Source organism: Glossina fuscipes, unplaced genomic scaffold (genome assembly GCF_014805625.2).
Source record: "Glossina fuscipes isolate IAEA_lab_2018 unplaced genomic scaffold, Yale_Gfus_2 237, whole genome shotgun sequence".
NCBI lineage: Eukaryota > Metazoa > Arthropoda > Insecta > Diptera > Glossinidae > Glossina > Glossina fuscipes.
In genome coordinates, this window is record NW_023998580.1 from 164524 (window position 1) to 181885 (window position 17362).

The window sequence follows — 17362 nt, forward strand, 5'->3', positions numbered from 1 at the left end:
CGAGGAAACGACAATTTCCATTAGTGTCTTTCTTCTTCTGGATCGCACTGCCAACATTAATTTTGGTTAAACTATAGAGTAAGATAAAATAAATTTCCTCTTGGATCACCCGAATGAATTGTAATAATGTGAGATAAATAAAGACTTTATCTAAAAAAGATTGCTTGTGATTGCAACCTCCCATTTGGTAAAGCAATTCACTAAGAGAGCGAGAACGTCCCTCAAAATAAATTTTTTTGTTTGGGGTTATATGGGAAATCGTCGAGCTATCTCAGGCACCTAACGAAAGGCAGATAACTGCCCCACAAAGCATTATAGTAAATAGACGCGTTTTAGAGTAACTCATCTGTGATATACAAAATCAGATGGAGTATGTTAAATATAGATGTGTAAGCAAATAAAATTAATAAATATATAAATAACATAATTTTTTTTAATAATAAAAAATTTCTTCATATTTTGTGATATGGACATATTTTTTGAAATTTGTCAAAACATTTAATGAAAACAGAATTTAGAATTCTTCAACTGTTCAAAATAAATAAAGAATATAAAACAATTTATATTTCCGATATATATACCTGCTGTTTGACTTTTTTTCGTACTTACTCACTTGTATGCAGACTGTAGCACATACTCACTTAAAAACACAGAACAACACGTATTTTTGCTTTGGAAGCGTTTAAGAGAATGCGTCGTCATATCGAGAAACCATTAACAGAATTTCGGCTCACACAAATAATGAGAATGAAAGAACAAGCATACAAATGACTCCTATTAACTGCGTTGCTGTTGTTATTGATAACAGGTACATAAAAACTCGGCAAGGACCTTCAAATCTCAATGTTAAACAAAACCACTTATATGATTAATAGTAGTACTTAACGTATGAGAGGCTCAAATTGAAAATTGTTTTTTAAGATAAATAAATATGGAAAGAGAAATAAATATGGAATACGCGACTTAAAATTAATGAAACTTTCTTCATCTTTTTCATAAGTGCAAGAATATTTTGCTATTTGAAGAATATATTAAAAACGCAATTGCAAACAAAACTGTGGAAAAAACGCAAGTATATTATTACTGTAAATAAACCGTTTCCACAAACGAATAGGATCCAAATGAAGCTCTTGGATCGCTTATTTGACGTTTATCTAGATTTTTTTTCTGTGGTGCTGGGAGTGATAATATAAGCAGGCAACTACCCCCTTATTATCTGTTTTTTTTTAAGAGACAATTGATTATCGCCAATAGGCTTATCAAGTACCATCATCGCCAGCTTTCCAATACTTCTCCGCAAATTTTAAATTTCAATGCATTAATAAGGCGTACGAAGTGAGAGTCAAATTGGTGTTCAAAACAATTTGAATATGATAAACAATAACAAGCATGCAAAATGAAATGAATAGAAAATTATGTAAAGTTTTACAATCGAAAAATGTAGTAAAGTTAAATCCATATTTTTTGGCAGAAAAAGTGAATTATCATATATTCTTTTTTACACAAAAATGAATGTTAAGAATTTCTTTACATTGATTAATTCATATAAATGACACCTTTTTCGTCAGTATATTAAAATTTCTCTTCAATTCTTGTGTGTCAAATCTATTTTTCTTTCATCATATTTAATTTCAATTTAGTTTGTTTCCATAAACTACAGCAAAGATTCAGCTGAATTGGACAATTAATACATTGAAGGACTTAACCTAACTACAATAAAATAAAAAAACTTAAAACAATAGGCAATTAATATAAACATTCAAGAAAATAACCGATGGGGCTGTCAATTACTTCGCAAACTGCGTATCAGGATTCCGAATAATAACATTAGCTATCAGTTTAAGTGAAACGTCGGCGGCGCATTGGCATTAAGAAATATAGCACGCAAGACAATCTGATAACAAGATAAAGTTACAGTACTGATTTAAACTGCTATAGAGCACTCTAAGTGGATAAAAAAGGAAAGTGATAGCGGATTTATTAGTAAATTTAATCCTAGACGTAATAATGCGCTCAAATAGTTTACGCAACAGACTAAGCTTGACAATTCTTGTATAGTTTTCAGCATGATGCCTTTTTTTGCCCACTTTTATAAAGTGGGAGAATAAAACTAGTCTTCCGGGAAACCCACCCCTACCAACAAAACTATTGAAAATGAATGCAATAATTATTCATCTGGATAGTTTTTGAGAATACACGAGGGAAACCTGGCGCAGCATACAACTGTACTTTGAGGATCGTAGAAATTGTAAGATTTCTTCATGAGAGATAATTGTTCTTGGGATGGAAATGCATTCGCTCATCTGGCACGGATATGGCCATGCGGAGTTAAAGTTGCTAGAGATGAAATTAGCGCACAAGGTTGAAATCGGCTTGACAGATGGTGAGAATCCTCAGCTAAGACGAAAGGCAGACAGCGACTAACCGCTAAATCAAGCACATTACAACATATTAGGTCCAAGGCATCTAGGAATTTTTTAAATCTTTCCGGAACCCCAATGGGTATCAGCCCAACCAGTATCAGAGTTACAACGCCAAGAGGCGTTAGATAAGTTAAAGTCACCAAGCACAATAATTACATTCGGTGGCTTAATGCTATCCACTACAAAACGAATAAGTGACGCATGTTTACTGTAAACACATACATCCGATTTGGGAGCAATGTAAGAGTAAATTCCTTTATGCGACTATCACATGAACGGCCATACATTCTATATCCGAAAACACGGGGGAATCAAAATGACATGGACAAGTGGACACAGGTCGAAAAAAGCTCCGAAAGCTTCAGCTAAGTGCAGGAGAAGTTCCCTTTAAGCGACGTTCCGATTCGGTTTAGGGCGGTTACCTTGCTTCAGCGTAGTTTTCTTGAACAACTCTTGTTGTTCATTAAAGTTGTCGCAAAATGCAATTAATTTTTTGGACATATCCTCACGCTTGGTTTGAGAGAACAACGTGTTGAAGTTGATTTTACTCGCTCTACAATCAGGGCAAGAGCAATGAATCATTTTTAAAGGGTAATGCAATGCGTTAATTTCTCTTGCCGATAGCCCAATTACCGTGAACGACGCGCTTACGAAGACATCGTACAACAATTAAATCCGAAATAGATTTCGACACAATTCGGGCGAAGACAATCCACACCAGAGTTTTGAAAAGCAATCAAAAAATATAGGTGGTCAGTATATTAAAACTAAAAAATACACGATATTCAATGACCTGGTAACTGGTAGTAAATCAACCCCAACTGAATAAGACCAAAAACGGTTTTACTATTATTGTTGAAGATGTTGCTGCAGTTTTTATTATTATTATTATTATTGTTGATTCATGCGTTATACCATAGCCAACTAGTTTAAACGAATAATAGGGGCTTTAATGCTTAGCGAATTTTTACAAAGATGGTCCAACTGTGTATTTATAAGCGACACTGTGCAATTCGCGTTTAAGTCAGGAATTGCTTACCCGCCTTAATTCGAAAGCAAGGGAAGAGGTGATGGACGCTTTATACACGCCCATTACACAGATCTCGTTTGTGGCGAATAAAAACATGTGATGCTACCGAGCATATTAAAAAAGTAATTTTTTATCTATAAATTACTGGTATAGGAAAATAGAAGGTCGATATAATATTTTTGTAATGATCTTATTCTTCGTGTCGCTATTATTGTTGTAGTTGTTGCTTTTGTTGTTGTTGATGATGATGATTGCAATACTATCCTCTCAATTTTGTTTTTCTTTATTTTTGCATTATATTTCTTATATTTTGTATTAATTTATTATACTTGTTACACTTGTTTTGTATTGAAAACATTTAACCCAATTTTATGCACTTATTACAATCTCATTGCTAGGATTGCTGGGATTTAAATGTAAATATCTTAAAGCGCCAGCCCTCCGAACGTTCACAATGCAAGTAAAAGTTTTTGATTAATTTACGCAGCAGCGGTGATAACTAACCCCTACTGACATAAATTTAAATGATTTATAAGATTTACAAAATAATTTCAGCCAAACAGGAAAACCGCGATCACGCACGCCTAAGGGTTGCCAAGGTAAAAGGGAACAATAAGAAGAAAATCCAGTGTATAAAACGTTTTACTCTGAGCATTTATTTAGTTTTTATGTAAACTTTTGTGCGACTTGAAAGTTTGAGAAAATGTTATTTATATTTTCAAGATTGTTATGTTTATAAATTTCATGCCAGCAATCTTCTAACTTCTTCACCGAACTGCCTTAATTGCAGTGCCTCCACATAAACATCAACATAAGTTGTTTGGGGTACTGGAGAATTCAAATGATCTCCTCCTAGTTTTTAATGAATACAAATGATGTGCAGCACCTCGCAAACGTTCGCAATTCTTCCCAGTTTCTTCGGGTTGTAGCAGCCCCTTCGTTCTTCCCGTATAATACCAGCGACCTAGAGAAATGTTCAAAAACTGTAGTTAGATTTCAGAAATATTAAATTCTGTAACACTAATCTTTATGTACACCAATTCATCTTTGCTTTGGAAACGCGTAACTTGTGTGTACATCTGCATACAACGACACAACATACATTTATATGTAATTTGTAAATATTAGAAAAAATTTACTTATTCTTTTTAAGGTAGCGCTAGGGGGTCAGAAGAATCATGCAACACCTTTTGCGCCCGCCTCATGATGATCCCTTCTTATTAGTCGTGACTGTCATTGTTCTCTTCCTTAATTAACGAACATTAAAGAAGGTTGTGACGTTTTACCAAATTTCTTTTCTTTGTTTCACAATTCACGAATATAGCTTCGGACACACTTTATTTTTTTTTTTTTTTAATGTTTTTGAATTAATAATTCACTTTCTAACACTTGTGTACATTTCCCTTTTGCAACAACTTCTTTACAAAATCAGCTTTAAAAGGGAGATTTGAGGTAACTTTGTTTGGTTTATACGCAATACTTATGCAAATTTGTTCCCAGCGAAGGAAATTTTATCGTCGCCGGATTTGACTTCATCGTAATTTCAAATTTCAGTTTAACTTTCCAAATACATTGTTTAAAATACTAAAGACAAAAAAAAATCATTAATTTTTTCGTGAGATGTGGTAAATGATCACATCAAATCTGGAATACATATCAACGAAAATACACACTCACGTTTTATGTGATTATATGCTTTAACCCAATTGATTAGGAAACCAATAACAGCAACTCGTTCATTAATAATGTCATCATCCGTACAATTCAAGACAACTGTTGCCCAATCATCCTCCGTTCGGCATCTCTTGCGATAAATGAAATTTGGCAGAGTAGAAAAGTTTCTATTATCGCCAATATCCCTCCAGGTTTTACTTGTAATTACCAAAGTAGAAGAAAACAATGACGATTCTGTTAATCGTTCTGCTGGAACTAGTTTTGTGGAAGTGTAGACATCTAATCCATTGCCACGATATATTTTTGAGAGGTTATGAAATACTACATTTTTATTATTGAAATCAGGCAAATTATCAGTGATACCTGTGAAAAGTCACATACACAGGATATCATTGGATTGAACTTTCACAGCTAATCATTTAGCAGTCAAAAGTGCTATGGCGTGTTGAATGATGGGTGAGTGTATATATACAGGAACAAATAGGCATCCCTATTACTGTAAACTACTATTTGCTTGGGTCATCAGAATTTATGTAACCAAATACGTAATTATATCAAAACACTTAAGTTACAAATCACATTGCAATTTGATTCCTTGTTAGTACTTACAACATATGTATGCTCATTCTAAATACCATAACTGCAAATTTGAAAATTGCCAAAATCAGGCGTGACCTGTCGCGGCTTCAGAGAAACAGACACGTTAAATGTGTTGTTTTTCCTGAATATTGCTCTTAAATCGTCCAATTTTTAGTTTAGAAATTTTTTTTTAATAAAATGTCTTTTCTAAAAACTTATCCACAATTCCGAAGAAATTCTTTAAAATGATGTACGTAAAAATGTCTTTATAAAGTGTTTCCAGATCAAACAATAATATGGTTTAGGATTTGGACCTTGTTTTGAGTTTGCAAAAAGCTTTCGCTCAAAATACATTAATGAATGATTTATTATACTTGTGTTATATAAAAGAATTCGACTCAGTATTCAATTCGTAGCAGTAATAGACATCGACTTTAATCACCGAATCTACGTTATTGCCTATCACGGCAATAAATATATTTACGTAATCACACTTTTGCTTGCTATCATTTGTTCTGCGCCGGGTCTTCCTTCTCCTTGGAATCGCAATCGTATCAGCTTCAAGTTGACTTGGCTAATTAGGTTACGTGGTGCTCGTTAAATTTTATGAAAGTAATTCTAAAAAAATGCAAAAAGCTTTCTTTCTCAACGAGAAAGTCATTCAATACTAACTATTTCATTGACTCACACAAGTTTGAAAACGTAGATTTGTCCGTCGACTTACGGGCTCCATTCGACCAAATATTATTATATTAATTTGCACATTGAGCACTTTTACTACTCAAGTAAACCTAGGTGGACGCTAGGTTTTGTGAAGGGGTGGTGCAAAGAGCTTAAAGATTCTTACGTTACAAATCGTTTATACATGTGCTTAGTTAGACTGATGTTTGAGTACGGCTCTGTTGTGTTATCTCCCTCCTACAGGTATTATATAGATTCAATTGAATCAGTCCAAAAGCAATTCTTGCTGTTTGCCCTTAGAAATTTAAGTTGAGACCCGCTTGTGTCTTGGCCTCATAGTTCAAATAGATTGCTTCTTACCGTCACTTAAGAAACGTATGTTTATTCCTGGTGTCCCCTTCTTAATTAAGTTAATTAAGCGTAACCCATTTGTCCACATCACTTAGTAAAATAATCTTTAATGTCCCTAACTCGTTCTCTAGGCACTTAATGTTCATTAAGGTGAGTCAATGTAAATATTATAATGAGCAGTTTAACCCGTTTAGACTTGTTTGCAGAAACCTAAATTACGTCTATAACTTAATCTTAATATTTGATTCTTTAAAGTCTTTCAAAACAACTTTACTTAATAAGCGCGATTTGTCTATATCGTTTTCTGAACATCTGGCTATGATTCGAAAAGTAACTTGTTTTGCTTGGCGTTCGCCTGCAACTTGGATCTGTCCTGGTTGCGGGCGTATCTCTGTGCCTGCGGTGTCCATCTTTTTTATTTAATTTAAGTAATCTATTTTCATTTTTTCTTTACTTCTCCATACATACTAGTTGTTAATAATGATGACTAAAAGATATGCTTGGAAGAATCAATTGAATTCGGCTTCTGGTTTATTTTAGTTGTTTCATGAATAAGTAAATAAATAAGTAAGGCACCTGAGAAAGGCTTTTGATAACATAATTAATGTAATATTTTAGCTTACTTATTATCTCATATTGTAACTATTCGAATTCATTTTACAAAATATGTCATAGTCATTAATTCCGAAAATAAATTGTGAAACAAGAGTTACGTTTACGAGCAAAAAATGATTGCTTAAGCTTGTAACATGTAGTGGTATAATGTAAGTAAGAGTGGTTACAAATGCAAACTTGTAATTAGGAGTTTGGTAATTTCATCCACGAAGAGAGGTTTGACGTTGAGGAGAAAAACTGCAACCAACTTTATGAAGATAGCGGAAGAAAAAAAATGGTGCTCCTGTGGTTAAGTTTTTAGAGTAGTGAGTAAAACATTTGTTAGAACAAAAATAAAAGTGGAAATAAATAAAAAGGTTGTAATAAAAATTACATTTACAATTAATAAGACATGAAATACCAAAAAATTTAACGGTTTTCCAAAATGTTAAGTCGAAAACAGATTTTCAGATTCGGGTATACAGGGAAATTGCAAGAGAAAGAAGAGAGAGTCGTGAGAACCAAAAAGAAATAATTAAATTGTCCGGAATTAATTTAGGCCAAACAAAAAGTTTTACTTTAATAGGACAGTTATCGACTTGTGTTCTGAGTAGTGCGTGTTTTGTTTTTCGTCTGCGATTTTTTAACTGTTTTCGGTGCTTTTCGGTGTTTTTGTGTGTTTAACTCGTGTGTTCTCTGTGCTTTTGCAAAAACTGATTGTCGCAGATACGATATTTGCTTTCTTTTTCTGCAAATATAATAAAAAAATCAAAAAAACAAAAAACATAAAAGAAAAATAAAATATTGAAAACAATTGTCATTATCCTCAGCCTTTTCAAGTGAGTGGTTATTTCCCAATTTATTAATTTAGAGACAACCAGAAGGCCCCGGGGCCGCCTGATATAAACTCAAATAGATTTCGTGTATTAGCAGACGTATCCCCTCAAAAAAAAAAAATTAAAAATTCCGAATTTCCGGTGTTGCCAACTAGTAGTATCGTTCCTATCGACAAAAAATATGTTGTGATTTCTCCAACTGATCCTCCATAAAAATTTCGCAATTCAGCCCTTTCGCTATTAAAAAAGCACTAGATTGCATTACAACGCATATAGACTCTATATCGATTTTACGCGATGGAAATTTACCGCTAAACTGCATGACAAACTGAACTCGTTTAAAAACGTAGTTTATGCCCCATGCTTAAAGCATGTGCCGGAAGATGAAATTGTGCGCGAAATGGGCAGTGAAGGAGTGACTGAGGTCTGCAAATTCACCAAATTAAATAACCATGGAAAAAACCGCTCTCCTACAGGAAGAATTGTTTTGTCTTTTGACCGCTATCGGCTACCGGCAACAGTTGATGTAGCTTGGTACAAATGTAAAGTAGAACTATACATCCCAAATCCTATGAGGTGTAAAAATTGCCAACGCCTGGGCCATACGGCAAAAAGATGCATCAGTCCTCCATCCTGTGCTAACTGTGGTCTTCCTCCGCATCCTGAAAACTGTACGCGTAGCTTCTGCTTAAATTGGAACGATCAACACTCTGCGTGAAATTCGAAAAATCAAAACAGAAAATTACTGTAGCATGGGCGAAGCGCGACGCACATACCGGGAAAGAAAGCCATCTGTAGCCCATGGAATTGACAAAAGTAATACCTACGCTGCTGTTGCCTCGCAAATCGAGCCTAGTAAGACTTTAACTCCAACTGCTTCCAATGAAAAACCTGTTCCCCCATTAACCAAAAATTATATTGCGAAACCAGTTACATCACCCGCCAATGATAATATTGAAAAAACCAAAGCAACTGTAAATATTGAAAAAATTAAAACAATAACACATATGCTAAAATCTAATATACCAAATTCTCCAGAATCTCCAGCTCTCAACTTTACTCAACAAATCACAAGTGTTAATGAATCCATTCTTTCATCCCTCAATCAACCTTCAATTTCAAATTATTCACGTGCGCCAACCCGTTGCGCTTCAAATGTACCAAATCACCTAAATACAGATTATTCTGCTGGTAAGAATAAATCATTCACGAAAAATTCCTATAGTGACCTTCTCGACGGAGACGCTGACATGTCAACTTAACCCTCCCTCCACTCTGCTTACATGTCATTACAATTAAATAAAGTTTTTAAAATTCTACAATGGAACATTAAGGGACTTATTAATAATTTTGATGAACTCCGTACACTCATAAGTGATTTTAATCCAACCTTTTTATCGCTTCAAGAAACCCATTGTAGAAGCTCTTTTAATCCTATTCCACCCAAATCATATACCAGATACTTCACGAATGCTGATCAAAACTCATATTCCAAACAAGGAGTAGGTGTTTTTATAAAATCAAGTATACCTCACAAACGCATAAATTTAAGCTCAAATATACTAGCCGTAGCGATACAAATAATGTTAAGTATAAAATTTACAGTGCTTTCGCTCTATATTCCATCTTCGCAATCGTTTTCTCAGCAAGAACTCTACAATTTATTCTCCGTACTTTCTTCCCCATTAATTATATGCGGCGATTTCAACAGCTGGAATACCATCTGGGGCTCAACAGTGAACAGCACTCGCGGTACTGTTTTAGAAAAGGCCTTTTTTCAAAGCAACCTTTGCGTTTTAAATGATGGAAAACCAACGCACTTCTCAACTCATCATACTTTTTCACACTCATCATACTTTTTCACATATTGATTTAACATGTCGCTCTCCCTCACTTCTTCCTTTGGTTTCCTGGTCTATTTCTGATGATCTACATAATAGTGATCACTTTCCAATCATAATCGATCTTAAACTTTCAACGTCCTCTGCTACTCCAGCAAAACAGGCCAAATTCCTCCTAGATAAAGCGGATTGGATCAATTACTCCAAACAGGTGGAGTCATTTTTGAATTCAAAGCCATTTAACGAGAACTGCAACCATGATGCTGCTATTATGTCCAAAGCGATTCGCACGGCTGCTCATCTTTCTATTCCTCAATCCAACAGCTCTTTTAAACGAGCTCTGGTTCTTTGGTGGAACAACACGCTTTCGTTTTTGAGGAAAAATAAAATGGATCTATGGCACCGCTTTAAGAGATGTCCTGATCAGAATCACTTGTTATTATACAAAAAGGCCAATGCTTTATTCAGGAAGGAATTACGGAAATCAAAGGCACTTAGTTTCGAACTTTTCTCGAGACGAATTCACAGAAATACATCAATGAAAGTTGTCTGGAACAAAATCAACATACTTAATGGGACTTCAAACCTGAACGGAATTTCTGCCATCTGCACTCCCAATGGAACTTTAACTGACGCAGATGAGATTTCTAATTACTTTGGAAAAGTGTGGTGCGAATACTCCTCTGACAGCAACTTCTCCAGTGCTTTCATCGAAAATAAAAGGACTCGAATATCTCTTTCAAATAATATCGATAGATGTGCCATGTTCCTGGAAAATTGCGAATCTACCTCAGAACTTGGAAGTTGTCTCTCCAAATCGAAGGGGAAGACACCTGGTCTAGATCGCATCTCCTACCAAATGATCAGTGCGCTGTTTAATTCAAGTAAAAAGAAATTGCTGGACCTATATAATACGGTTTTTTTGACTGGCCATCTACCCTACATGTGGAAACTGGCAGCAGTTGCTCCAATTCCAAAGTCTAAAAATGTCTCCATCGCATCAGATTATCGCCCAATTTCTCTTTTATCTTGCCTCTCTAAGGTATTAGAGAAGATTATGGTATCTAGATTATCTTGGTTTCTTGAGTCCAAGAACCTGATAACAAAGCAACAAGTTGGTTTCAAGCGGGGTAGAGGGTGTATCGACGCTCTGTTACATATTGATTATTTCACAAGCAAAGCACTTTCCGAACGAAATCATGTAACAATTCTCTCTATTGGTTTCGAAAAAGCATTTGACAGAGTTGGTCTTCATGTTATTTTAAGACTCTTAAAATCATGGAATGTTGGGCCGAAATTCTTCAATTACATCAAATCATTCATGTCGCAACAATCATCTCTGTGATTCTTTTCCCCTAAAGAATGGCATTCCGCAAGGATCTCCTCTCTCTTTCACGCTTTTCCAGATCGCATTCAACGAAATTAGGAAAATTCTTTGCCGTGTACCAAGAGTGGAACATTGTCTCTACGCGGACGATGTATTCATTTTTACAAAAGAAAAAGACAACACGAAAGCAATCAACATCCTCGAATCTATTGCATGTGAGATTTGTCGAAAACAAATGTGCGATGCAGGAAATCTACTGATGCATATTAACGACTTACCAGTACTAAATGTGCAGACGCTCCATGTTCTCGGGCTCACGTTTTCCAACAATTATCGTTGGAAAGCACACTCCCTTTTAACAAGGGTAAATTTCATACAGTATGTTGCTTGGAGAAGCCATGCGCATATTAACACTATTGCTTATCTTACCAAAATGCTTGTGTTAAGCAAGAATGACTATGCTTTGAAAATTTATGGCAATAGCTGCAAATCTAATATCAACATCCTTAAACCGGTCTATCACCAAGCCGTCAGAGCAAGTGGTTATGCCTTTCGGACGACGCCCATAAATAATATTATAATTGAAACTGGTCTCCCAACTTTAGAAAATAGACTGTGTGAGTTAAAAGCTAAAATAGTCCCCAAGCTTCTTAATTCAAACAAATCTATTCTCGGTGATGACGTGAAAAAGATTATTATTGCGAACAAAATTCCAAAGTCACCATCTGCAATTGACTATTGTTTGTACGTCGCAAAGGAATTGAATATTCCCTTAAAAATTTTCCGCTCTTTTGGTATTAAACCTCAATGGATTTTGAAAGACTGCTCTTTTGACATCTCGTTGTCTATGCACAAAGAAGAAGATACTCCAAATTACGTCTTCAGGAATATAATAGCTGAAAAAATCCAATTATTGGAGAGTACTGGTTGGAATCTTTTGTACACAGACGGCTCAAAATCTCCTGGTCTGCCTCCTGCCTGTGCGGTGGTAGATGCTACAGGACGGGTTCTTCTCAACCACATATTTCACGAAAGCACTTCAACTTTCATAACCGAAGCCAGAGCTATCCTTCACGCTGCCAACCTTGCCCATAAAAACAAACTCAAAACCGTCATTGTTACTGACAGTTTGTCTGTATTACAAGCTACCCGGAACCCTTCGACTTCGAGATGGAGCACCATCAACAAATTAAGGAATATAATTACTACACCCGACGGAAAAATTAAAATGTTATGAGTACCAAGTCACATCGGTTTACTGAGAAATGAGCAGGCTGATCGAGCGGCAAAGTATGCTGCTTCTGCTCCTCTAATTATGGATAATGTCATGGAAAAGTTGGATCTTCAAAGATACATTGGAAGAAAAGTTAAAGAGAAAATTGCAGAAGGAAATTTACAATACCATCATCAACACTACTCTTCCATCAACCTTCAATTAACTCCACCTCAATATAAATTTACCATATTACTTTATTAATACTACTAAGCTCATTATCTAATATACATTTATTTATATTAGAGTCGATAGTCTGCTAGTGCTCAATGTCTTTTTTTTAGTCTAAGAATTTATTTCATTATATATATTATACTTTAATAGGAAATTATAAATAACACATATAAAAAAAAACAAAAATTATGTACATATTTTCTTGTCTGCTATTGGAAATCTGTGAAATTTAATTACAAACCTGGCGGGCAAAAAAGCCATTAGAACGAAAACTAGTAAGAATAGTAAACTGCTCAAAATTAGTAATCGTCGTATTTGGAAATGAAGAAAAATGGTCAAAATGTGAAGTGAGTGAAAATGATAAGATCTGGGGTCAGGTATAGTATATATTTGAAAATTAAAATAAGGAATGTATAAAAGTCACCTTAACTGAGTAGTAGTAATTATTAAACGAATGTTAATGGAATAAATATACTATACTATTTGCCATATATCTATAAGGTAAAAAAAAAAGTTGTTAACTCCATGATTAAAATTTGGAAGAAAAACTGTATGAAAATTTGGAATATTTGTAAAAAGCGATAAAATTGAAATTATGGAAAGGGGAATATACGCAGCTAAAGAATTTGTGCGGTAATTATAATTTATACCTTTAAAAAAATTTGTTAAACTAGAATAAACACTTAAAAATTTATTCTGTAAATCAATGTATTGAAGAGCAGAACCATTTAATATTGTAAGTGTACATGGGAAACTTAGTAATACTACGAAAATAGAAATGAACATAATGTATCTGAGAAAATAAAGGTGAAAGAAAAATGTAATGAAAAGAATTTATTTTCTTTTTTCATGGAAGGAAAATTGGGGGTCTCCCATTGACATCATGGGCCGAAGGAGACCATAGGTAGGACAGGGTGAAGAATGATGCGGGGCTTATATTATACCTGTGCGGTAACCTAGGGTTCGTCTGTCTGTCTATTCGTACGTGTATTTCTTTCAGGCGTAATCGCCTGTGGAGTGTCTCCGAGATGAAGTTTTAATCCTCCCACATCTCCCGAACTAGCTAGCTCACTTATGGCACGTACGACAGTCTCCACAGCCTCTTTAAGTGACACTGAAGAGCGACACTAGAAATAATAAAGTCCTTACGCAATAGTTGAACAGATGTAGAGGAATTTACAGACGTCAACTATATCATAAAAAGTTATACATAGAATGGTACATTGACAAATAAGGCTTACCAGATATAGCAAGTATATTTAGTTTTTTAAAAAAAGCTTCTTTTTGAATAAGCCCTTCTTGCAGATTGGTAATAATGGCTGCAAAAAAAGTATCAGGATTAAACATCCTTACCATCGCCGTCAGAAAACATGGAGTATGCACAGCAAAATATAATACCATGTAGACGAACTTCTTATAAAGTGGGGAATCCATGTTCAAATAGACATCACAGCTTTTATATCGTCGGGAAGCCTTGAATACTTTTAACAATTTCAACGAAACAATTTCATCGAAACTTTTTATGGATGTGTCCTCAGTACTAAATTGAATGGAAAATAGCCTTCGTATTGACGAAGCCCTTTGCATCAAGACAATCTTAATTAGCAAGAAAAATGGAAAGCAACACAATTATAATGGGTCCAAGTAGTTCAAAAAGCCTTAACGCATTATTCATGGTACTAAGGCGACCACGTCGGCTTGTTCGTGACTGGAATTTAACTTATAGTGCAAAATATTAAATTTGCTTTTGTTGAAGAAAATCGGAATTACCTTGAATTTTTTCAAAGGAAAGAGAAAGACAGATTTTTTGAAAAGGTCAGATTTGGCTTATTAGGATTTATATTCGAATCAACTTCACTGAAATCCTTATAATAGGTGCCTTTTGGGTAAAATATTAAATTATTTCTAAAGACAACCTTTAAAAGGAAATTTGGCAAAGTTAGAACTGTGCAAACGAGTAAGTTTTCAGTATATTACTTTTTTCTGAAAATTTGCTGCAAAGCAGATTTCTTAACTGACACTCTTAACCAAAAAATCACTTCAATTTTACAAATACAAACTGTTATTTTGTTTGTTATTCAGATTACAGTAATTTTTTTTTTTTTTTTATTTATTACGGTTGTCTAATTTACGTTTTGTGAACGATTTCCTTATTTCATTTTGTTAATTATAGAATTATGTTTATTTTAAAGTTGGATTGTAAATGAATATAATTAAAAAGATTTTCTCCTAGCTGAAACTTAGACAAATTTACTTTAAATTGAACTTACTTTATTTAAAATAGCCCTAAATATTTTATAACATTCCGCTTAATACAATTCTTTACCTGCCCTAGTCACAAATGTTAAAATGATGCTCTATATGTCCAATAAGATCCGAAAAATTATAGAATCAATAGACCAAAGGTAGGGTAGGCACAGATGACAGATGACTTCATTCTTTTATTATGTAAAGTCTCGAGTGACGTGTGACATGTAAAGCTCGTTTTAATAGAATTTGTAGTTTAAGTTGATAACACGTAAGCCGTTGGAAAGCCACTTGAAACAAGGCGAACATCGTAGTTTAAACTGAACACGCTTTTTAACGCCAGCATGCGTGATAGATAAATGCCATTCGCAAGCCAACCTTTTAATCGAATTAACGTACTTTCTAAAGATCATGCGTTAGGAATTGGAAACGAAAACGTCACTCTTCAATAGCTGTCGGCCATAGCAGAACCCAAAAGTTCAACAAAACAAAAAATAATTTTAGCGACTTCATCATTTGAAACATCACACACAAATTACAGAAAATTATGAGGAAAGCGACTACAAATAGCTCTTGCTTTCGGTTCAATTAAAAACATTTTTTAAAATTTCAATAAACTGTGTATATCAGGTGCTTGTATTTAAGATGCACATGATGCACATGATGCATTTGCTTAGTGCATATTTTCAAGAACGCTTTTTTTGACAACGTTTAACCTACCTTAAAATTTAAGCCGAGCATAAGTACCAAATAATTAAAATCACGAACAAACACAAAGCTTTCTCACATGTAAATAAAAATGTTACGGACAAAATTTAAGTGTACAAGGCATAAATAACGTATTAGCGAAAAACATCACATCTCCTCTCCTAAGAGATAGTTTTCATCACTGTACCAATATTAACTATATCACGCAATAAGTACATGACAGTTCATAAATGACTCAAAAAAGTTCTACCCTTTGAAAGTGAGTTAAAAAATCATATAATTCCACTATGACTAAATCAGTAAGTCTTCACAGACTTGTAAAAAAATTCGTCGCGGTTATGGTGAAGATGCCCAATCGAAATTTCAAATATGAACATAAAAGCATACCAGGCCAGACCACTTGCTTCCTTTCAACAAGCCTCGTGCTCGGATAAAAAACCTCAAAATCTTAAAAAGTCTTTAGAAATCTTATTTCGTCTTATAAATTTACTGCGGGGATAAATCTTTTTGAAAGGAGAGGTAGAAAAAGGAGGCCGGCTTTTGGAAAGTTTCTACAACGGAGGCATAATAGTTTTATTAGTAAAATAGCAAAAGTTTGTAGACAACAATAACGTATATTTGCTTTAATAAATATATTCAAAACATAAGAAACATTGAAACTTTCAATTTTAATGAAACAGCCCTGCGAAACTTTTCCGCTCCTATCATAATGATAACATTCTTCAACTACCTCTACGGCTGATTGATTATGTGTTGGAACAAAAAGGACAAACGGTACACAGATTTCTCGAGGGAAAAGCCTTACGATTTGGAAAATGAAATAAATGTAGCAATTTTATTCTAACTTCGTTTTAGGGATAAAATTTGCCTATTTCGAAATGGTTCATTAATATGGTCTTTTAAGCATATAATCACTTTCACCCTTCCGACAAACAGCCGATATTATTCGCCATAATTTTTATTTGTGCGTTCCTGAGATTAAACTTTGTCTTAATACTCATTATAATATTAACTCCTAATGATAGGAATATATTTTAAGAATAGTCAACTTACGCGCTCTATGAAAGAGAATTGCCTCCGTGAACCAATACAAAAATAGCGTCTTGATACGTATAAGTTATTGTGGTCTTGTACACTTACTTTTAACGCTCTTCATTACTGAATTTTACAATTACAGTACGATCTTTAACTATTTATTCTAAATCTATTACTATTTTAAACAATTGTTTACGCCTTTATATTAAAAAATTAATATACATTTATTTAATCGTAGAAGTATACACTTTAAGTTTGATGTGGAGCTTGTTAGTATATGAGCAGTAAAGATTCTTTTTGAAACTGAATGGTTCCATCGAAAATTAGCTTTTTGTGATTGGAAATCACTTTGAAAAGGACAAAGCTTGGAAAGGTTCTCATCAGCGAGCACTTCGTATTAATGACAAATATGAAGAGAATATATTTAATGAACTATTTCTATCAAAGAAAATGATGATACCATTCGCGAAGACAATCTCAGTCATCCTGAATTAGCTTGTTGCGCTTCTTACAGTGTTTTAAAATTTTCCCTCAATCGTGGAAGCAAAGATGTGCATACGTAAACTACTAAATGTAAGGCATTGTGTTA

At 34.1% G+C, this 17362-nt stretch overlaps 1 protein-coding gene across 8 annotated transcripts in view; it reads right to left on the bottom strand.

The window, feature by feature from the left end:
* The window catches only part of LOC119642613, a 143149-nt gene that overhangs the window by 32008 nt on the left and 93779 nt on the right, over window positions 1–17362 (bottom strand). For 5 of the 8 annotated variants that reach the window (XR_005248095.1, XM_038041803.1, XM_038041808.1 and 2 more), the window contains one exon: window positions 5131–5490. The exons of 1 other annotated variant lie outside the window; for it this stretch is intronic. Coding sequence is in view for 6 of the 7 variants with exons in the window: in XM_038041803.1 (XP_037897731.1) it covers window positions 5131–5490 (360 nt within the window). In the remaining variant the exon portion in view is untranslated. The remainder of the gene's footprint in view (window positions 1–5130; window positions 5491–17362) is intronic. 2 more of the 8 variants (XM_038041805.1, XM_038041806.1) reach the window with 2 other exon arrangements.